This window comes from Lathamus discolor, chromosome 4 (genome assembly GCF_037157495.1).
Source record: "Lathamus discolor isolate bLatDis1 chromosome 4, bLatDis1.hap1, whole genome shotgun sequence".
Taxonomy (NCBI): Eukaryota; Metazoa; Chordata; class Aves; order Psittaciformes; family Psittacidae; genus Lathamus; species Lathamus discolor.
The window spans coordinates 116,497,321-116,521,514 of record NC_088887.1 but is presented as its reverse complement, the minus strand read 5'-3'; the positions used below and the strand labels follow the sequence as shown (position 1 = coordinate 116,521,514).

The 24,194-nt window shown below is 43.7% G+C and overlaps 1 protein-coding gene across 5 annotated transcripts in view; it reads right to left on the bottom strand.

Annotated features, from left to right (window-relative positions):
* Positions 1 to 24,194, bottom strand: part of MAML2 (mastermind like transcriptional coactivator 2) — a 215,954-nt gene that overhangs the window by 44,424 nt on the left and 147,336 nt on the right. For all 5 annotated transcript variants that reach the window (XM_065678720.1, XM_065678723.1, XM_065678719.1 and 2 more), the window contains exon 3: positions 22,161 to 23,621. In XM_065678720.1, the coding sequence (XP_065534792.1) occupies positions 22,161 to 23,621 (1,461 nt within the window). The remainder of the gene's footprint in view (positions 1 to 22,160; positions 23,622 to 24,194) is intronic.

Below are 24,194 nucleotides of genomic sequence, written 5' to 3'. Positions count from 1 at the left end.
CTCTAGTCTAAATTAAATCTGTAACACTGAAATGCAGGAAAAGTGCAGAGGGAAACTTTGAATTCTAGTTCTGATACAAAGGAAGTTTCACTTTATTTCTGCTACACATTAAAGTTGCCTCCGCATTTGATTAACATTAGGAGAGAATGGACTTCATGGATGCTTCATTTGATGCATCCATGCATCTATCATCAAATGGTTTGATGATAGGATTAAGTCCTTCATTGAAACATGACTTTTAAATGGTACAGTTAGCATTAGATTTCAATTCAGAAAGTGAGAGATGTATTTTTCCTATGCCAGAAATCTTTAATACAACTACATACATTAAATACAATCAGAAAAATTATTTTATAGCACCAAAGTCACTGAAGTCATTGAAGGGTTCCCATTGACTCCAGTGGGTCCATAGGATAATCCTACGGATTTAGGTGCATTTAATTGAATGAATTAAAGCCTTGCTGTTAAACTAAATTAAATAGTTCACAAGGCAAATCCTACCCTTCAAAGGGATCTACCTAAAGAATAGGAAACTTGCCCAAGGTTCATTTCTAACTGATTCTTCAAGGAGCTACTGGAAGCCTCTTCTCTCAAGCTGCTAATTCAATGGGCACACAGCATGAGTCCTCCCATCCCTCCTCGCTCCACTGTCAGAGGTCTGTCATTAGCTGAGGAGGAACCACGAGACAATAATAGTGACAGGAAATGATAAATGCTTTTGTCTCCATCCCTCTTTTTGCCTCAAGGGTGAAACTTTTTATTGCAGCCTGGTGGTTTCATCTCTGCTCTGTGCTGGCAGCATGCTTGAGATCAACCTCCATTGGGAGAGCTACCTAGTGAGTATAAATAAGTGTACACAGCGTGCACGTGAATGGCTCTGTAGCAACTGGAGGGAGAAAAGACTGCTGGCACCAGTATCCATCCACATACAACAAACTTATGGAAAGTGGAAATGATAGAGGTAGGAAAATGAGAATAAGTATAAGGTTCATGCAAAATTGGCACCTACTAGCCCAGCTTGTTTCCTTCATTAAATGGAATCAGAGACAGATTCAACAGTGTGAAATACATTGCCATAATCCCAGTTTAGCCAACCTGTTTGGTTGTATCTTGTTTTCCAACACTGGAAGACAAGTATTTGACCCTTAGGCTGTTAATGCAGAGACACAACACACTTAGGAGACTGAACAGGACTTTCTTGGCATGAACCTTCTCAGCTGACAAATCAACCAACTGGTTATTCTATCACTCACAAAGTCATTTGCATGGACCAAGTCTTGCTATGGAGATTTTCTTGGGACAGGAGAAGAGGGCATCCTTCCACACCATGTCCCAGCTACTGATGCCTGGTGTGGTGAATGGATGCCCAGTCTTTGGACAGCAAAGCCTTCTGGTTTCTATATGGCCTCCTGCTGTACCCGCTGACTTCCCTTTCAGCTTTGTTTCTGCCCACTCAAGACCATATCTCTGTTCTCAAAAAGGGCATATACTGGCTTAGGGTTTACTAAGGGTAGGACTTGTCCCACAGTTCTCTTTTGTCAAGCAGTTTGTTGATCCATCCGTGGGGTTTTACAGAGCTTTTGCATAGTATCTGCTATCAATGTGGACACTCAGAGGGCTGGGCTCACGTTTTCTTTTCACTGCAAGAATCTCTCATTTGTGTCTTCTAGCTGCCAGGCCTGTGAAGGCTACCTGATGCCTGAAAGTCAGGCTGTGTTCTTCTAGCCCATGCATCATCACAGCAATAAAAGCATAGTCAACTCTTCTGTTCATGATCTGAGAGCCAGAGCATGATCCAGTCAGTCCTCCCTTAGCTGTCAGTGCTATGTGTTGCTAATAGGAAGGGAAAAAAAGAGTAAAAATTTCTTTCTGTTAGTGAAATAAGCAGATATGATTCACAATGCACACCAGGGACCCATCAGTTGAGTAAGAAGGTATCTTTTTCATTCCCTTCTTTTCTGTCCATAACCAGTGACGCGTTGGCATCAAAATGAGTGTTGCAATAGTGCTACATATAGTCAAAAGCTTATTTTAAATGTTTTTCTCCAAAAACCTTAGAACTTGGAAAGCAAATGGAAATTTAGATGAGACAGGTATTAATTTTATTCTCCTGCTCCTTTATTTTACCTACTTTCTTCCTCCTATGCTTCTGACAGATCTGAGTCTAACTAGACAGGATACAGTTGGTTCTGCTGGGGTGATGGTACCAGGTTTTGATAGAGACCTGCTGCCAAGGGCTGGAATGGAATTACGTTTCAACTTCAAGTTTGCCATCAGCTGGGATCACTGAACTTTTCTAGCTGAAGGCATCAGGCAGTAGTCCAAACCCCTCTCTGAAGGGACTTCAGTGAGGTCTAAACTAAGTGCTTAGGCAGTAGTCTTACTTACAGCAAGTATTCTGTAGCTAACGCCTCTGTAGCAGTTCTCAGTTACATGAACCAATCATTCATCCACCCTTTCAAACTATAGCTACTCAACATCAAACCTGGGATGACAGCCACCAGCAACTCAGGATCAGCTTTTCAAAATCCCCCAGTTTTGACTTTTGGCATCAATGCCTTTGGAAGAGGTGGATATGGCAGGTTCACGCTGCCTGCTAAAATCAAGTTACATGCATCTGAGAGACAGCTGTCAAGTGAAGAACTCTATAAAACCTGACCTCCAGCTTGCCTAAGCATCTTCATCAAGAAAGTTTACTGGCTGAGTTCTCACTTTTGCAACCTTTCAACATCAACAGCTCTCATGTCTTGTTCCTTCCATCACCAGACAGCTCCACAGAGCTGAGTCACACAGGACTCATCTGCTGTATTGGTCATGCGCATGAGTCACGTGGAGGGAGATGGTTCACAGCACCAACCCTGGCCACAGATGTGCCTCATAGCCCCAGCCTTGTTCGTGGAGATGGCTCAAAGCACAGACCTAGGTCATGGTGTGGCTTCTGCCCAGGTTGCTGGGGCAGGCAAGCACATTGCAAGCACATAGCATGTTGTGTCCCCAGCAGCAGTTTCCTCATGGCTTGGCTTCTGCCCCAGACTCTCTGGCTTACAGTGCATACAGCTCTGGAGGGATCACAGATCCACCCAAGAAGCTTTGCCAGGCATGGGCTCTCTTAAGACAAGAAAGAGGCCAGCACACTCCTGAAATGGGGATGTATGACACAGAAACTTGTGAGACTCGTGAGGGCTGGATCTGGGCATGTCTATGACCACGCTGAGATGCTGGAAGTGCCCTGACTTAGCTGCATCTATCACTCCAGTAAGGAGTCCTGTAGTCCTGAACTGGGTCCTAGGCAGGTATTTGTCACCTCCAATGCATGGCCTCAGAAGCTGCTAAGCATTTCTGGAGATCTGGCTGCAACTGTGTATGCTGAGGGCTTCAGAAGACTAGCCACACCTTGTCTGACTTGGACAAATCCCTCTGTTGTGTGAAAGAGACTTTATTCAGGGGGTGGTACAACCAGGTAGTGCTCCACAGCTCCTTCAGGATAGCAGGAGACCCAGGCTTGTCCACACGAGGATGTGTCCATCACAGCAGACACTCTGGTATAGCCCCCAGTACACATGTACTGTATACTGAAGGGAGTCCTTCTGCTGGAAGCTTTACTGCTGCTCAGTGACATAAACCAAGCTGATAATAATGCTTGTCTGTTATAGCATAGATGTACCCACCCCAGTGCATCAGCCAACAATGTGACCAGCAAGAAGGAGAAGGGATGGCAGTAAATACCCACTCCTGCAGCTGGCATTGTTGTGCTGGCCCCCATAGAACTGGGGGTCAGGCCACTCTGTATCTGAAGTGCACGTGGCTGGGCTTTATTTACCCACATTTATATCATGCTGGGAGCATCAAGCGCTTTAAGACAAGGAGTGACTGTGATTTCTACAGCTAATTTGATATCCTTGGGCACAGCCACTGTGGCATCACCAGTGAGGATGCACCCAGGCACATACCTGAGTCATGGCTTCATGTCATGACACTAACAGGTTTGGATCACCTAGGTACAGTGCTCAGGTTACAGACAGTAAGGAGGTGAACAAGGACAAATTCTCGTCCTCTCTCTCTGCTTATGATGAGGGAAATGTTCCTTTTCTCCACTGAAAAGTGGAATTTCCCACAGGAGGAGAGGATTTTGTGGGTGAATATTTCACACAGCTTTACCAGCTGTCAACTGCACAAACGAATCAAACTCACCTCCACGGCAAAAACTGGGTTTTAATTGCATGAAAATTATAAATTTGCATGATAAATGAGAGATCATATAGCAAAAGAGACAGACCTTTAAAAAAATCATTTTAGATCTCATCCTGCTCCAGCACCTTTATTTCCTGGGTCTTCCATGAACCTAAGCTTTTCACCCCAAACACACGGTCACTGGGCTGCAAATGGGACCTGGTGAAGCTCCAGTTGGCCTTCTGCCATCTATAAAAGCAGAAACAGCCCTGTTCGTGACCATGTTTGAATGCAAGAGATACAGTATAGTGTAATTAGAAGAGATTAACACATCACTCAATCCTAAAGGGTCTTATAATCACTTAGGACATGGGAACAGTGTCAGTTCCTGATTTAAAGGCCTCAGTTACAGATATGACATGCTGTAAAGCAGCAGACTATAATTCACGTTACAATCTATCTTGTTTTCTGAACCCAAAGTGACAGCAGGTACACAATGAAACACCCACCAGAACATGTAAAATGAGTGTTCACCAAGGTCCAGTGCTCTGCCTGCATTGTGGTTTCGTTCCAGTTATTTGCAACAATACAGCCAGCCCAGAGGCCACCCCAACTGCTGTCACAGCACTACTGAACTAAGGGCAAAAAAGGGATTCTTCCCATACCCAGCAAGCGAGGTAAGGAGTTCCTCCTCTCTGTTCAAAGACAATGTGGTCAGAGGAATGTTTAGAAGAGCTATACTTTTCTGGCAGATGTATTCCTTCTCCTTCAGATCTCTTAAATCCACAGTTTTCAGCCTAAGATCAGATGCCTGAGAGGCCACAGATTACTTCTGGAGGTCAAAAGGTAACTAAGAAAAGCAAGGTTTCAATTTGCTGTGCTGGGTCTGCGGATTTCCTTGGAATAACGTGGGTTCACCAGCTGGAAGAAGTTGAAAAGCACCGTGCTGAGCAGCCTGCCGGAAAGCTACAGGCTGGAGCAAAGTCATGGAAAAGAATCTCAGAACTTAAAACTACACCCCCCCCCACCATACCAAGCAATACCTGCATCTCCAGACTGAATGTGAGCAGGTACATCTCCTTGAGGATGTTCTTTTGCCATGAAACAGGCAAACAGAAATTGCCCTCATTGTTTACATCCATCCAGTCCATAGAAACTGCTGGTGAATCATAAGCAAAGTGGGTGGTAAAGGAAAGAAGAGAGAAAGAGAAAAGAAGGAAATGTAACAGTCTGCACTGGATCTCTTATCTGTGAGTAATAAGGGCAGTTACAGAGGAAAAACTGTTTATCCCTTGCAATTACTAAGTGTACCTTTCATCTTGATCACAAAACTTTGGTAATGAGATTATGCCGTTTGGCTGTGAAAAACATCGTTTTAGCTCTACAGTATCCTCTCCCCGAGGATTTGTGCAAACATTACCTCAAACATCAAACATGCATAATTTAATGAACTGTATTAGTGTGCCTTCTATTAAACTACAGTTCAAAACACCCGTGTTAATGAGTTCTCCCTGTTTCCGATAAAACAAAAATAGCTAGGGAGAAAAAAAATCACTTTTGTGCTGACAGGAGGGTTGAAATGATTTGTGTTTAACAAGTCAAACAAAGCTGGTCTTATTTTTACATTCATTTAGATGGTACAGCCTGGGTGATGAAGCTCGGTGCTGCCACCAGTGAAGCTTTCCTGATTTCCCCCTGTAGGGGCTGGCCAGTTTGCTGCCCTGTCCCAGCACCCTGCCAAGTGTGAGCGGGCTTCAGCGCAGTTACTTTGGATTTGCACCCAGGTGTAACACCCAAGCACTGGCAGGAGCAAGCAGCATTTTGGGGCATACTTGCTGGGGAGTGAGGGCAAGGACATCGTACGGCAAGCGCTGAGCTGCTCCTCCATCCCCACAAACAGGCTGCCACAATCACTCCTATCTGCTCTGGCTGCTCACAGCAGCTTCCTCCATTCCTTCCAAACTAGGATGCAGTCCCACGGGGGAGCTGAGGCATCTCATTTTTGGCAAAGAAACTCATTCCCATGGAAGTAAGCTCAGCTTTTACACCACCGTTTAATAACATGGCAACATTCTCATGCATCAGACTCATTTCCTCACTGCCATGACTTGAGAAACGCATACTGCCATAAAGCAAGCTTCCAGAAAGCGAAGCGATTTGTCAAGCTTGCCTTGCCCTCTGAGAGGGTGCTTTAAAAAATGCTCAAACATGCTTGTGTCTGTGCTGGTTAGTGCCATTGCAGGCTTCGTACCCTTCCGCATACACATTAGACAATCTCAACCAGCTTATCTAGAGAGGAAAGCTTTCTGAAAAGCAGCTCCAGTTTATGCGAGCACAACTGAGGCTTCACGCACTCGCTTAGCCTTAGCCTTGGCTGACACTGAAGTGGGTGTGAAAACACGAACACAGTCATACAACAGTGGAGATGTAGGACAGAAAGCAGTGGGAGTGTGTGCAAAGTTCTGTCCTGGTCCAAGCTCAGAGCCAAAAGTGGGAAAAGCTCACATGGATGAAGATGAAACAAATCACAAGACTCTAACCTGGGCTTAAGAGACTGCACCTATTTAGCCTGAAAGCAGCCCGGGAAATACCAGGCTGAGCTGGTTACAAAGTCTGTGCCCAGGTCTCTCTCTGTGCCAGAAGGGAAGGGTTTGAGACCAGACTCTCAGTGCTCGCTGCTGGTTGCTTAAAGGCCAGGACTGTACTCACAGCCCAGCCCCACGGCTGATCTCATGGTCTGCCTGTGCACCACCCTGATGGGGCATCCACATTATTTGGGTTCAAACTTGAGCAGGGGAGGTTCCGGTTAGATACAAGGAAGAAGTTCTTTTGAGGGTGGTGAGGCACTGGACAGGTTGCCGAAGGAAACTGTGAATGCTCCATCCCTGGCAGTGTTCAAGGCCAGGTTGGACATGGTCTAGTGTGAAGTGTCCCTGCCCATTGCAGGGGGATTGGAACTGGATGATCTTAAGGTCCTTTCCAACCCAAACCACTCTATGATTCTATGATTCCATGATTCTATCTACCTTCAGCTCTCTGGAGGCATGGGGTGAGCCATGGCATCATTGTCCCTGCCTGTGCCACCACCACACATCACACCACTTCTCTTGGGCACCTCCTGGGGGACAGAGTCACTCATTCCCTGGAGGTCCCTGTCTTTCACTGACTGCTGAGGTAATGGGGATTGCAAGTGTGAGAAGCATCATTTTTAGACAAGTGTAGTTCAGTGAGGCAGCTGGGAACCTGAGTGATCACTAGGTGAAATTCTCCCTCCAGGCCTATTATAGGCCTATATATTCCCTGAAATGCAGGAAATGCCAGAAGAGACGTTCACTTGTACAGATGAAAAAGCACCGCGTTCATGTTCCTGTAACACCAGACCTTTCTGTCACCGTTACAGTGTATTGACAATTTTTAGTGATTTTGTATGTACGGCATATAAAATTAACAAACCTAATTTATTACCCTCTCACACTGTAGCTGAATGTTTTACACAGAGGACCTATTCATCACTCTCTAACTAGTGCAAACAAACAGGGTTCCACAGTGTTGATTGATGGATATATCGGGTTTCTTTACTGTTGCTGCTGCTCATACTGCTCTTGAATTAATAGCTCAGAGTTTACTTTGCACATTGTTGTCTCTTTTTTTTAAAGAGCATTTGGAACACCTAAAGCCTGATTCTTATTAACACTAAGCCCCTGTTACACCGAAGTGGCTTGAATATGTAATCACATTTTTCTTCCATTAAAGGCTCCTTTCTGGGGTCACAACGATATAAGGGGGATCTCAGCCTGAAGGAGAATCAGAGACAAAATTTTTGCTTAGGAACTTGTAAGAGTAAGGACTAAACAAGTTTCATTGTCACTATTTCCACAGATCACCCTAGTAATTGACTGAAGCCTTTTGAACATGATGTAAAAAGCAGGCACAAGTATTACGGGGACTTTACACACCCTGCTTGAAAGGGGTCCTGTAATAATGAGTTTTGATGTCTAATTACCTTCATTTTTTTTGCAAGAGACTTTTGGAAGCAAGCAAGGTTAGTACCTCAACACTATTGCTTTTGGCTTCTTCATGGAATGCCATTCCAGTTTGGATCAGTTATAAATGGCTGAAAACCAGCATTTCCCTTCCATTGCTTGTGTTCCTTGGGACATTTCTGCAACCCCATGGAAGTGATCATTAAACCTTCCTTGAAGTGAGCAACAGGAGGAGCACATACAGCAGGAGAAACTGCTGGGGGGAGTTAGGCTCTCCTAGAGCTTCCATCTTTAAAAACCCCTTTCCAAGAGACCTGGCTCATGATCACATCACTCTGCCTGCTCCCTCACAGCTGAAAAACAAAGAGTAGATCCACTTTCACAAGCCCTGGGGCTGCTGGTCCAGAGTGTGCCAGGTCAACTGGAGACCTGTCAGCTGACAAAATACTGCCACAATGAGGGGCTGGTGGGTTAGGTGATCCTAAACTTCACTGGGGAACACACAGCTAAGATGAATTGCCTTCGTCCAGGTACCATTTCTGGCATTCCTTGTATTAATAACCTTTTCTGCTATAATCAAAAAGTGTTATTCTCCAACCAGAACTGTATCTTACAGTGGTCACATTCAGAGTGATCAAGAGATGTTCAGAGATGGACTATACGAACAGCGCCACGATACACTAGGACTGCATCCAATATATCTTCTAGTTTCTGCCATTTAGGCATTTTGAGTGCAACTCTGCATCTATATCATACTGTCGAGCTGCCCTTCACAAATATTTCTCCTGAATTTGCACAACTCCAGTTTCAAATCCATGCTTAGAAATGGGCAGCCACAATGTGCAGCAAAGATGCCTACAGGAGATGCTCCCTGGTGTTGGGTATAAGATGCCTTCCTCTTGCTTGTTTTGCTGCCTGATGACTTCAGTAGGTGCCTACAGCTTTTCTGCTAGGAGAAACAGTGATCAGTTCTTCCCTGTTCATCTTCCCCATGTCACTCATGAAATCGATCTATATCTCCCTTCTCAAACATACTTATTGTGTGAAAAGTCACAGATTAATTACACAGAAGCTGTTTCTTCCCTTCCATATGCTGCCCGAGGTGGATTCATAGATTGCAGGTGGTGTTTAGAAAGAAACCACCTTGTGGTACAGTGGCATTATCCCATATGTATAGATGTGTGTGTTCTCCCCAGTTCCACCACTGTGACTCCTACCATTCACTTTGCTGTTTTGAGCGAGCTTGTGAGGGTATGTCAGCTGAGTGCAGACTTCATTCCTTCTCATGCACTAAAGGACTTGCCCTGCGTTTCTTGCAGGACCTCAGTAACTCTGAACTGATGGACAAGAAGGCAGATCTGAATCTGAGCAATGAACAAAAGCCCTGTTTTTCCCAATCTTTGAGAGCCTCTTTTGAAACTTTAAATATTTAAATGCTTACTATTGTTTATTCAACATAACCATTATGATCAATATTTTGATTACCATTTCAGTAAGGTCAGAGTTGCCTTTAGCATCATCATGCATGGAAATATATTTGCCTTTTCTGTACATGGACGTATATAAAGTTGTTGAGATGCAAATTCAGACGCCTTGGTGTGAAATCAATTTCTCCTGTGATCTGCATTTGAAAGTGTAGCTCTTACCTTGCATCTGTTTGCCATTTTGTGAAGTGTTAAGATGCTCCTCTAGCATACATGAGCTCATTTTGATCACACATGAGCATCAACACACACAGCCTCCCTCAGCATGGAGAATTTTTAAACTGGTTTAAGCTATATAAACATTAATGAAATGAAATTCTGACTGCTTTGGTTGCTGAAACATCTAAATCTTCCAAAGCAAGTTTCCTGAAAATACTCATTGACTTCTGTAGGAATCTTTGCTTTTGTAGGAATCTGAATTTTTGACAGGGAAGTGCTTGGTCAAAAAAAAGTAATTTGAAAAATCTATAAAAACTGCAAAGTTTATGCTAATTCTGAATACAACCCTATTCTGGAGACTAAAATTAAAGCCATACATATGCATCTAAATAGATGGCCTGTTTTCACAAGTACTGATCTATTTAATCTCTCCTTGACTCAGTCACTTTGCGCCAAGACTCTTATTTAGATGCACCACATGTATTTCTAATGCTTTAACTTCACTGGCTGTGTTAGAAGAAAGTGTTGATCTCACCGTCTCAATTTTTAACCTTTACAGAACAGTTAATAGTTGCTCACTGCACAGAAGCTTTATGGATAAATTAGTGCGTAGAAAACAATTAGCATGTATTACATAATTTCATTACTTCTGCTATCACTACTATCTCAGTGTTCCTGCTGCTATTTATGCATGAACTTCATTTGGTTTAGGTTTTGCTTGTAGCATTTGTGTGGCTAAAATAACACAAAATCTGGACCTTTTACATCTTTTTTGTTCACTAATATTTATAGCCTAATTCTAGCCATGGAAAGACCAGAGGTGTAAGAAAAAAACTGGGAAAAGCACAGTAAAGACTATCCCAAATAGTCACCCTGGGGTCACAAGAGACCAAGAGGCACCTTAAAAACGTCATTCAAGAGGACATGGGGCAGCAGCCATTCTCTTGCTTCTTGCCCTGAGAGTAACATATTATGTTGTCCAGATCCACGGGCTCTGATACAAATATCAAGACAGTTATCTAATCAGAAGCTTCTCTACTGCCTCTGGGTTTTGTATGGTTTTGTCAGGCTTGGTTTTGCATAGTAGCCTCCTTTGTTTGAAAGACTATAATGAAGGTGATTACAATGACTCATTAACATTGTGCCCATTTCAGCAAACAGTCCAAATATTTCTATGTTCCCTGTATCAAGCACAGTGGTCTTCACGCAAATGTCCTTTAGCCTTTTTAATTTCTTCCACAGTTTGACTCTAATTAATGATTCATGTGCAAATTTATATTCAATTACTGTACCAACTGACCAGCTTTTGATTTGCTTCGGATTCTTCAGAAGGAAGAGGGAAAACATCCCCAGGGCCCGTAACAACAGTACACCATCTATTTAAATGAATGCTACAATTGAATGTCTGTACATCTATCCAATGTTCTCAGCCATGCCATCTACTCCACTTTGCTTAGTAGTGGCCTTCCCACTTGGTTCTGTCAAAGAAAGAGCCACACAAAGCCGACAGCCAGATGACTGGTTTGCATTTTGCTATGACAGCAGAGGAACAGAGACCCACGTTTAAACTGAATGTCTTGCTATCACATATCATCCAGCATTTATTCTAAGTTTTATCTTAAAAGCAGATAGGTTTTTGGCCACCAGCACTCTCCTCAGGAAAGCCAAACAATTTCTCCTATTGCTGGGAACGTGCTGCTAGTTTCTAGCTTAAATTTATTTACGACCAATTTCAAAGGTGGTTACTAGGTGCACTGGTTGGAAAACTTGTCAGAAGAAAAGCAGGGATGGATATGTTAAAGCTATATGGGTTTTGGACTGTTATTCTCTAGATCTGCATAAATAATTTGGCTATGGACACATAAATCCTACTCTTAAAAAAAGCTCAGGCTTAATAGGGAGATGAGTAATTGTATCTCCACAACCCAAATTTCATTGGTATTTTCAGGTGGTGAGTCCAGAAAGCAGTTCAGGAGGATTAAAAATGTGAAGATTTAATTTTTTTTAAAGTGTAATATATATATGGCTATGGAAAAACCTTCAGAAGAGCTGCTGCAATGCTTCCTGAGGCCCCAGAGCTCAGCCCACAGAGAAATGCTGCTTCTGAAAAAAGCTGCATTTGATAGCACTTTGCATATGAAATAAGATTTTGACAACACAGCTGTACTTAGCCCATGAAGTAGATTTCATGTTTACCAAAGAGGCCTGTAATTTGTGGATCGAGAGTTATTTACTGCTTTTAAAAATAAAACTCAGCAGTGAAAACCCTACATGAAGAAGAGAAGATGCCAAACTCGAGGACTGTGGCACATTTGGGTCTCCTGCATCAGTGAGATGGATAGTGCTGCTTTCTCGCTGTGTTCAGCAGCCCATATGGCTGTCAGATGTTTTCCCATGGTGTTTCAGCTCCACAGAGGTAGATGCTGAAGAGGAACCAGGGCTCCGAAGGAACAGTCCTTGGGATGGAAGTAGGAAAGGAGGGCTGCGGATTAAAAGTGATGATAGAGTTGGGAGAAAGACAGCAAAGGAAGGACTTTGCACCCTTCTTGTGCCTTACGGCTGCTATTGCACAACAGGCTAAAACGGAAGAGGAATTTGGGTTTCAAGTATCTTTGCTGGTTTTCCTCTTTTAGCAAACCCTAGCCAAAGACAAAAAACAAGCCAGTCTGTATGACTGGTAGGAATACGCTAGTAAAACAAGTGAGCTGGTCATGCAAACAACCTTTTCAACAGAAAGCAAAATGGAGAAAGTCAAGCAAAGTACAAGGAAATGAGGCACCCAGGTCGTTCTGAATTTGCTTTGGTTCAGTTGACGCAGCACATGAACAGTTAATGCAGCCATTACAGAACAAATGGCAACAATCAAAAACCAACAGGAAAAAGCCATTGCTTGCCATAATATGAGCAAAGCTGCTGCACTGAACATCCTCCCTGCTGGGAAGTGGCAACACCAGATAAAAGCAAGAGGAAAAAAGAAGTATTTTGGAAAAAACTCTCCCTGCCACAAACCTGTTTCTTCCTGATGGAAATTTTCAAGGCCCAGTTATTACTGTTCAGGCAGGTTTGTCCACAGGACAAACAGAGGACGATGGAGCTGAAGGGAAGCTCACTTCTCAGCCTGTGAAATGCTCAGTGTTTGTGGACGTCATGCATGACAAGGCCCATGGACTCTGCTATAGGGAGAAAACACTGGAGAGAGACAGGTTCATACTTGGCATGCTGCAGAAAGGGTTAAAGGTGGCCAGTTCATCACTCTTCTGTGTGGTGCCTTGGAAGTTTTCACAACACCAGATGTGCGAGAAAAAAAGAGAAGCAGGCGAGCAAAGCGAGCTCGAGTAGACATCCTGGTGCCCTGGAAGCAGTTAAATTAACACCCAGCAGGGACAAATTTGCAGCTTTGGGAACAAGCTTAAAGTTAGCCTGTTTTCATTCCTGGAGTGAATTTGCAAGTGTATGACAGTGAAGTATAGCCTGGGAAGAAGCAAGCAGCTTTGGATTAAGGACAGATAGCCAGAACTCGCTCCCACCCTCTCTCCTCCCACTCTGTTTTGCACTTAGGCTGTGAACCTCCCAATACTTCTGCTAATCCCTACGTCTTCCCATGTCTTTTACCAGTTCCAGTAGAAAAAAAAAAAGCCATTCTTTTCTTTTCCATTCTAGTTGAAACCAGACAAGACTGGAGTCACCCCAGCAAAGCCTGCTTTAGCTGGGATTGCAGTTTACAGTCATTCGGAGAAATCTAGTTCTGCAATGGATAAAGCTGGATGCTTTTCTAACCAGAACCAAAGCACTAAATCCTTTAGTCATTCATCACTCACTTGGAGTCAGGCTGTGGCCCGTCTTGCAACCACTGCAAATTATAGAAAGGACTAGAAAAAGAAAAGACTGAAAGTGTATCTAACCCATCTTCACAGAAATATGGAAAGCCCTTAGAGTGTCTCTGCCTCTTACAGGTTACAGAACAAACTGGCTCCAAAGAAACACTGCCTTTCTTCATTCTCACACCTTAAGTCATTGCAAGTATTTTTGTATCAGCCAGTCACAGGGAAGTTTTCAACCAAGGCTGACTACAGAGCTTTTTATGAGGGCCTGAGAGGACCATTCAACTTTCATTACTCTTCCTCATGTGCATCTTTTGCAAGGCAGGAAGAACCTTTGAACCCTGGAACAGGCTTCCTAGAGAGGTGGTTGATGCCCCAAGTCCATCAGTGTTTAAGAACCCTTTGGACAATGTCCTTAATAACATGCTTTAGCTTCTGGGCAGCCCTGAAGTGGTCAGATAGTTGGATTAGATGATTGTTGTAGGTCCCTTCCAACTGAAATATTCTAGTCTTCTGTTTTGTTCTGCTCTGGTTCTATTCTATTCCATTCCATTCCATTCCATTCTGGGCTCATGGGCACTGAGGTTCTTCTGCAGTGAGTTGTTGCCCCATGTATGTGTCAGGCTTTAAGTACTTTGACCTGTGCCTTCCCCACTGGTTATGTAGGAAACTTAGGGCAATAAATATCCCTCCTTTTCCATGATTTCTGCACTTCTACTGATCCACGACATGATGTGGACATCATAAATCCTCACCTCTTCCTATGAAATTGGAGAATCAGTCAACTCTAATATTTCCACAGCTATGCCAAGGCTAATTTTTACTATTAAAATACTCTGTGAAAGGAGCTTGGCTTTTCAGATGGATCAACTGCTTCAAGCAGTCACCCCCCTTCCAAATTCCAGCTCGGGCTTGACAAAACAGAGCCCTGTCAGAGGGGACAGAGCAGTAAGGACTGGTTTTGAAGTGATAACACAAACTCAACATGGTTGGCCTTTTCAATGTGGTGTGGGGCTGCCCTCAAGACCCCACTCCTTCCCCGTGTATAAGGTGGCAACCAGAATCTCAGGCATAGCCACTGCGTGTCCACCTATGAATGCATGTCTCAAAGGCCCCTTGGAGATCTGACAAGCTGCTGGGTGCACCAGTGGGTGCTGGTGCATCAGTGTATGCGCATGAAGGGAAAAGAAGGCATCAAACGTTGTAACTGCTTCAGAGGCCTCCTCTGGGGGACTGTGCAGGCTGTGAAGGCTCAGAGCTGTGAGTGCTGGGTCCACAGGGAAGACTCTCAGACCAAGAGGCAAGGGCAGTCAGGTCAAGATGAGCAGATGCAAGTTGATAGGTTCAGGCACTACCCTAGCACACAAGGATAGTGTCTCTGAGACTGATATTGTGCCTAGTCCAACTCCAGAATCTTTCAGAGGATTCCTCCGCAATGTTAAATGTGTCCGTATCCAACAACTCCAGTGGATTGATTCGAATGGCTTTGAATGAGATCTTCCTTCTCTCTTTCCCAAAACATATAATAAAACATAAAATATACAGTAACATTTCCTTCTTCTCAGGGTTTGGCTGGCTTGCTTATTTAGATTATAAATTCTTCAGGGCAAAAGCTGTCTTTTACACTATGTGTGTACATTACCAGAAACAGGCATGCAGCAAACGCAACAGGCAGATGGTTCTGGAATAGTTCTGTTGGAGCATCTGGCTGATTTTCTGGATCAGCATCACATACAAATGGTAAATTCACCCGTGAAAACTCCCATTAAAGGAACATTACTAGGTCTGTTGCTGTCTTAATGACAGTCATCTGTGGCCTGGGGCAGGTCTCCACCATAAAAACACCAGCAGTAAAAGTGGCTGAGTGGAGGAATAAGTATTTGCCATTAAAATATTCCTTCATTTTGAACCCCCGGAGAGACCATTTACTGGGACTTGCTCTTGAGGACTTTGGGGAATTAAAATAATAAGAAGACCCTAGGGAGAGAAATGGGAGCTGGGGCTTGTTAAAATTTTTTGGTCCTTGACTTCTTGAGGTATTCACAAATTGCCTACAAACAAGCAAAAACTTACAGGAAAGGGGTTTCACCATGCCAGCTCCACATGGCTGTGGAATTATATTGTTTTTCCAGGCTGCTTCTCCAAAATCCCTGCAGGAAGTTGACTCAGGTCTTGACTCCGGCCTCAGATGCACACACAGCAATAGCAGAAATCCTAACTTCAACCAGGTAAGAAGCCCTTATGGATATCCCACCTTTACTGATGAGATCACAGGTCAAGACAGACAAACTTGCTTAGTAGCAGAGAACCAAACTTGAAACATCCCTGGTCCGTTTCCTTCCTCATGCATCTTCACACTTCCTTATCCCAGTCTTGCCCTGTTACACTTCCTTCCCAGTTAATCTAATAAACACAAACTCAAGTCCTGTCTTTGGGCATGGCTCCCTGCCTTACTCCATCATCCCAGGTTTGTAAACTGTAATCTCAGGCGTCACCACTGGGGACCTTCTGACCCTTTCCTCCTTGTTGCCACCATCACCTTCTTTTGTGTACACACCAGGTACCTTGCCTGTCCTCAGATCAACAGTGCTAGACATGCAGGTAGGTAGAAGATGATCTCTTTCAAATTCCTTCTCTAAACCTCATTTTTTCTTTGATTCTTACAGACGGCAGATCAACATTGTCCCTTTGAGACAGGTGCCATTTAAAATCTGTGTTTATACAGGTTGTCACAGAATGCCATTTTGCCCTATCAGTGGATCTCCCAGGCATTTCCACTATGCTAATAAATAATAAATAAGACTCCAACGTGCTGACATTAGCAAAGAACTCATCTAGGCAAGTATAATGATAGTTTTTATTGGTATCTTCATAGAAGATACAAAGGAAAATCTTCAAGGAAGATAGATACCTTCAAAAAGCACTCCAAATGAGACAACAGGGACAACCTCAGCTACCTCCCAAATCCCCAAATCCAGCAGCATTTGACCTAAGTGTCTAATACTCTAATATTCTACCAGGATAAATACTTTATGCAGAGTTCAAGAAACCTTATGGAACTGCCACACTCTCTGAGCCTTTGAATTACAATGACAACCTGAACTAACCATCCACACTGTAACAGCCGACATATTCCGTTCAGCAAACTGAGCATGAATGATATAAGTCACTACCAAGACAACTGTCCACCATGACAATACAGCAGCTTAGTAATTTTCTCTGGTTTTGCGATCATAAATCAGCTACGATCCCGCAGTTGATGGTGGTTATGGAGTTATGGGACATACTCAAATTTTAATCCAGAATATTTAGTTCAGAAGCCCTTGCATGAAGGAATGCGACCCAAATGGAGCTATCAAGAAAAGCTGTCATCCAAATATTATTTTTATAGCGAACACTGAAAGAAAGGTCACATTGTTATTTTCTTACACTATGGAACAGTTTCTATTATTGCAGATTCCAAAAGCCTGGAATCGCTGTTATTTATGATCTAAGTCAAATTTAAGCCTGGTTTGTACCAATTACCACAAGCTACTCTAGGCTTCCTCTCTTCATTGCACAAATATTTGCAAAATAATTCCTTCACACTTGAAAACAGAGAGGTCGCCTCACCAAAATGTGCTCGTCGGTTCTTCTTTAGCGGTAAACACAAAGGTCCAGGAAAACATTGGTCTGATATGAGTGATCCAAAGAAGCCACATTGTCTCTGTGGAATTTCGGAGGCTGAATGAGAGGTGTAGGTTATCGCTCAGCAGTGAATGATAACAAGAGTTTTTATATCAGCACTTTCAAAAGAGCCATTAGATCTTTTGTTCCTGATGCTTCTCCCTCCCAAAGCACTTTATAACCACCTGACAATTCAACATACACCTTTTATTCAATCCGTATGGTGCCCATGCTTTAAAAAAACACATATAGAAGGCCACATCCTGCTGCTTAGTATGCTGCTCTAAGTCCAATTACATGGAATTATCTTAAGCTTACACCGGAGAAAATGAGAGGATAATCTGTCACAGCATCTCTGCCAAGCTGCCAGGTTAGTTGAGTTACTATCTCTATCCCTTGCATGTATTTCAGGTAAGCACTGATTTGCTGGGCATTTGAAAGCTGTAATGGAAGAGGCCTGCAAGGTGTGGTCCCTTCAGCACTTGGAGCAGAAGCTCCTCATTGATGGCACATCCCTTAGTGCGGTGCTGTGGCCTGTTTCCAGTCCACATCCATGCTGTGTTCCGGGATCATGGAGCACCTGAAAGGCCGTTTGCCTCATGCTGCAAAATGTAAAGCCTTCCTGTGGGAGAGCATGAGGCAAGTGGCATGTATGGGACACCAATGCTTGGAGCAGGTACTGGAGAAGGGAACGGTCAGGATTCGTAGGAAGGGAGACTGGTTGGATTTTAAGGGAATCTGTTAAGACCTGGTGAAGAAAATGACTTAAGGCTTGCCCCAATTAAGGCAAGTAACGACAAAAAATGGCTTTAAACTGAAAGAGAGTAGATTTAGATTAGATCTTCGGAAGTTCTTCCCTGTGAGGGTGCTGAGGCGCTGGCACAGGCTGCCCAGAGAAGCTGTGGCTGCCCCATCCCTGGCAGTGCTCAAGGTCAGGCTGGATAGGTCTTGGAACAGCCTGCTCTAGTGGAAGGTGTCCCTGCCCATAGCAGGGGGTTGGAACTGGATGAGCTTTTAAGGTCCCTTCCAACCCAAACCATTCTATGATTCTATGACCCCACGATCCCATCCACAAAGCAATTATAAAGGAACAAGGACTCGAGCTCTGCACAAGGAAACACTGTTGTGGATTGTAACTGTATAGACAACACCGACGCTTCCAGAGCCTTAAAAATAAGGACCACTGGTTGTCCTGGTAAAGTGCGGGCTAAAGCTCTCATGATCCCTTGCGTTATCCTTGCCCCCAAAGCCAAGACTAAATACAGCACATGCTCCCATGTAGCAGATAGAGTGGCCTTCCTTCATTGGGGCTGCCGTTCTCATGAGCTCAGCCTTCTTTCCTCCCTCCCTTGAGCGAATGAAGTTGAATAAGAAAATCTAGAGAAAAAGTCAGCTTGAAACCTTTGAGTTTAATTTGGCTTTAGGTCAAACCAGAAAGAGATGAATAATATTTTATTTAGCAGATACAGCTTTTCTTTTTTTTCCCTTTTCAATTGTTTTTTTACTTCTTCGCAGCAGACTAATGGGTCCGATTGAAGAAGTCTCAGAGCTGATCCAAACTTTGAAAATACGTGTGGCATTTTCTTATACTATTTAAAAATGACAATTTTTTCATTCAAAACCCTTAAATCTTGCTTCAGAAGCATCTTTCTCTGACTGGACTACATTTCTTCTCAAGGGGAAAGTTATACTTTAAGCTTCTACCCAAGTCCAGTTACAGATCTTGCCCACACCAATCCAGGTTCTGTATGAATACTGCAAACCTGACTAAACCTGTGCAGAATTTGGGGTTTCTCATTATTCCCTAAACAAAAAAGTGTTGAATTTCTGAGAGTTTTTCATGATTATGCATCTGTTGCATCCTGATAGACAATGGAAAGGTGACTCCCACAACAATGGAGAATAAAGCAAAGATGCAAACAAACCCTTTATTCAGATCAATCTTCCAGGAAACCAAGACGATTTCCAGCATTTTTATGACTCTTCCCTGGAGGGAAAAGACATCTAATTACCAAATCCCACTACAAGTTTGCTCTGATTTGACACAAAGTGAATGTGACAAGCAGAGGAATTATAAGCTTTACATTTCCAGTTAGCCAGCTTGGGCTGATAAAGCCAAGTTCAAACGGTTTTTGGGGATCTTTAGGGTAAAAATAGAGAGTGTGAGCTGGTTCAGGTAAAAATGCGAATTTGTAACATTCCAGTCAGTGTTATCTGATGGCGATGTCACAGCAGCCCTATATGAATGTGCACTCACAGTTCCAGCAACAAAGCCTTCCAGCCAATTTGGAGGGTCCTTACATTTGAAAATCACAATGCTCTGAGGATGAGCTGAATTACACAAAGTAGAATCAAACCTTGCTTCATCATGAAGAAATAGGGCACGAGTAAAATAAATATTAAGCATGGAGTTAATTAGTAAATGCTGGTAATTAATCATGCATTACTGTTAATGATGTGTAGGAATCCTTAGAGGTAGGAGATGAACCTCCAGGAAAGAAAACTGTGTAGTCTAAAAGAGGCGATGTCCCCATTGCTAAAATCAGTGAGTGTTGACCTGTGAGGTTGTTCTGGCTTTTGTTGTCTTCATTGGAAAATAATACTAGCACTGTCTCCTCCCACTCTGATTTAGCATTCAGACTGGGTTTAAGGGGCAAGCAGGTGCTGACCAAGGGGTTGATGGGCTGTTGACACTGTGCAGGCAGGTGCTAAAGGAGTCCATAAATACTACCAGGTGAGCAGGTAAGTTCAAACCTTTCCAAAACTCTGCCATTGATGGACCAATTGCATTTCTAAGTATTGTTCCAGCAGCTACAGAATACTGCACCGAGAGAGAACTACCTCATTTTCTAAACTGCAGCAGAACTTTGACACAACTGCTCAGGATGTCTAAAAAAATTGAGTTATCCCTTCTAGATCGCAGAAAAACAAGCAATTTTTGCTGCAAAAGCTCCATAATCTGTGTCTACAAAGCTTCTATGCTTCTCAGCTGTGCTGTGGGTCAGATAGCCATGTCCTGCAGACACAGCTGTGGAAAGTGGTTAGATGACGGGGAACTTTGGAAAACTACTTGCAGAAGTCAGTGACAATAGGCAAAACTCCTTCCTTGGCGAAATATCTAAAGTTTCACACTCTGCAATGTTCATTTAGAACAAATTTCCTATGCCAAAAGATCTTGTGACTGCACAGGTGAGAGATCCCACTACACTCATGATAAACCTTGCATGCACTACTACGGCCAAGTACCATCTTGTTGGCTCGACTCCCTGAGCAGCTGCCCAAAAGGATGCAGAGCAAAGAGTTATCACTGCCTGAAGTGGAATTGCTCTCAGTGCTTTTATTCCTTTCCAGAATGTGACCTTGCATATTTTTGTCAGACTAATAGTAGTGTTTGCAGAAGTCCTGCCTGTCTCCCCTGTGCCGACAGATTGCTGGAAGCTTCATCATGGCTGAATGAAAGAACTGTTACAATTCATCCGCCTGCCAGTCTATTAAGAGTACGGGGAAATGTGCCTAAGAAGAAAACACAGAGTAGCCTAAGAAGGAGAGGAACGGCCAGCAGAGACCTCCCGTAAAACAGCAAAGCTGTGCTTGCTTCCTGCCAACGCTCATTCTCCAACATCTTTCAACCAAGCAACATCTCCCCACCCAAAGCTGCCCATAGGTTTCACCTGGCACCTCTTGCTAAGGGATTTTCTGCTGGGGAAATTCATGGTTAGTTAGCCTTGAATTTAAGAGAGATAAAACGAGGAAGGTGTCCATGCACACAACTATATCTACTTCTCTTAAAAACATCAGACTGTTCACCCAGTTTGGTGAAGAAACTCCAGTTCTGAATGATTCATTCACAACACTGCTTCTCTGGAACTTTATGGAAGACTTAGGATTTCACTTTTAGTAGGTTCTTAGGGCTGTTTTTCATGTCCACGAAAGTTTTCCACACCTATATTGCCATTCCACACCTTTAAATGTGCTCAGCTCAAGTCCACCAAAATTCCTCAGAGTGGCTTAAACGTCCCACAGTCAAATATGTCTTACTTGGTTTGCACCTGGTTTACAGTCTCTGTGGTAGAGTGAGGCTGCAAATTCAAACTTCGATTGGCAGGTCTGAAACTTGGGGTCCTGGCGCACAGTGATTTTGTCAGAGCACTACTGAGCTATAACGACTGATTTTGTCAGAGCACTGTTTCATGATAACACAGTGGGAGCTGGCCATGTGGTATATAATTGCAGTCATATCTGTGGCAACCTTCACCTTCGTATCTAGGCACATATTTTACCCACAGAATATTCCCAGAAGTGTGATGGGTGTTTATAAAGCTCACAGATAAGTCCTAGTTTTTCTCTGCCAAACAGATAACAAATGTGCAAACAGTATTTTTGTCATGTCAGTCAAAAGATATCTAAAAGCAGAATTTCCTAACCCTGCCTCCCTGAAGAAAATGATGGCCCATAAACTAATGCTGTAAAATACATCATCTAAGATATTACAGCAATTAATAAAAATGTTGCTATTCAAAAGAACCTAAATTCTTGTACGCTAGAATACTTAGACAGAGGTCCAAAATAAGCTTGCATCTGCCCTACTATCTCACCTTTCTGACAAGTATCTACATAGTATATATAGTAATGACACACTCCATTGCACACAGAAAAAAGTGTTATGAACTTATCTTTCTTGAACTACGCATAAATGTGCATCCATAATGTACCTGAATAGGTGCCAAACGTGCCATCACCAACTCTGTGGAAATATGTGCTGAGATGGCCATTATCTGCCAGCCATACAGCCTGGAGGAATGAGGCCAGGCTGCAAAAGCCTTTTGACCACTCAGACCAGAATGATTTTCTAACAGATAAGAGGGAATTTGCCTTACCTGTCTGTGCTGCTGAGAGACTGGATACTGCAAACCTGAGATTTGCTGGCTTTGCTGCATTTTCTGAAGCATCATTTTTTGCTGCAGTGCTAGGGGTACGTTAGGTGGCCTTTGAAGAGACTGGTTCGGGAGAGGTTGAGCAGGTTGCTGCTGTGGCTGTTGTTGCTGCTGTTGCTGTGGCTGTTGCACAGGGGCTGAACCCTGTGCCTGCTGCGTATAGTGCAGAAGGGCAGGCTTGTTTTGGGAACCCAAAACCGAAGGCATCTGCTGGTTTGTTTGCTCTGAGTTAAAGTGAAACAAAGGCTTTGTGTTGCCATGATGCTGCTCTAGTGGTGGCTGAGCGCTGTTAATAAAGTTCCTGTTGAGGTCCTGAGGCTTCTGTTGCATGATTATGTCCATGGGATTGCTCTGGGGAGTGGTTGGTTTATAAACATAGTTGTTCATCCCTTTCGACTGGTTTCCATTCACTGGTACCCCAAGCATTGCTGAGCTTTGTGGGCTGAACTGCTGCTGGCGAAAAGAAGGACTGGGGATTTTCTCTTGCATGAAGGGTCCAGGGGAAGGTCCTGATGGAGACAGAGTGGACCAGTTGGCTGTCTGGTTCTGCTGCTGCTGCTGCTGTTGCTGCTGAATCAAGGCATGTTGCTGCCGGTTGGCTGCAATCTGTTTGAGCTGCTGTGCATGAGAGACCTCCTGCCAGTTAGGCAGGGGCCGATTGGATGCAGAAGAAACCTGCGATACCTGTGTTTGACTCTGAGGCACCGAAGGGATGGGTGAAGAGGTGGACATGGCAGTGGTGGCCATAGTGAAGGCTGGGCCTGTAGAAGAAGGCCTCATCTGCGGGGAGCCCACAGGAGCCTGATTCATGCCTGGTGCATATTCACTTTTTATCACCATCTTATCCATCTGCAGAGATCTCACAGGGGCCCTCTGGTTCTGCTGCCCAAGGTCAATGTTGAACGGCTCGTCTTGTTTTATGGTGGCATTTATCATATTCTCTAGCTCAAGATCACTCATTGGTGGCACTGATATGTTAGTCAGTTCATTAAATAGCTCCTGAAGCTCCAGATCCATCATTTGTTCCCATGAGTCTTCCCCATATCTGTTAGGGAACATGTTCTCATGGGATGTCTGTCCATCTAAGTGTTTGCTGCAGGACATCGTTTCTCCTGGTTCTTTCTTTACCTCTTTCAAAGTCATATTAAACATGCCATTCCCACTCACATGTGTATTGTTTGCTAGGTTGTTAGCTTTTCTTTGTGATCCTTGCCCCACAGACATAGTTCCTGACATTGACTGGCTTTGGCAATTGTTAACATGTTGTCCACCTTGTCCCACTGAGACATTATCACCCACTCTTATCCTTTTAATGTCAAGGAAGGAGCTCTCTGAAGCACCATTGGGCCTCTTGTTGACAGGTGACAGATTTACCACCAACTTTCTCTTCAAGGAGCCTTGGAGCTGAAAGAAGCAGAGAAAATAAAATCAGATGACACTGAAGAAACAATCTCTAGTCTGTTTGCTAGAAGACAACAGGAAAGTAAGCACTGCATAGTACACAAAGCTATTCTGGGCTTTCTCAGTCAATGAAACTATGCAGAACTGTAGGAAAATATGTTGTGAGACATCTCCCTGCCACCACCACCCCGTCCTTGTAGACACCAGCATTTTTCGAGCACTTCTGCCTCCTGTTGATCACAGACCCTGTTTTCCCCATGGGAGTGCATGCAGGGAGGTGGCCAGAGCTGTAGCTGGCAAAGCCTAGGGCATATCTGCCCTAGATTTGCTCCCGTGTAACTGTGTCAGATAGATCTAAAGTATTTTTAGACAGCAGAGATTAATGCACTCATGAAATCCGCACTTGTGCCTACCCAGTGCTGCAGAATTGCACTCTGACGATCCAAAAGACCATTTTGGACTGCTGTTGAGTCCGAAGGTCCTAGGACACATTTTAATGGCACACACAAGATCCAGGCATCCCCATCTGACATAGCTCTGTACTGGCCAGAGATGTATACAATTAAAGATGTTAAA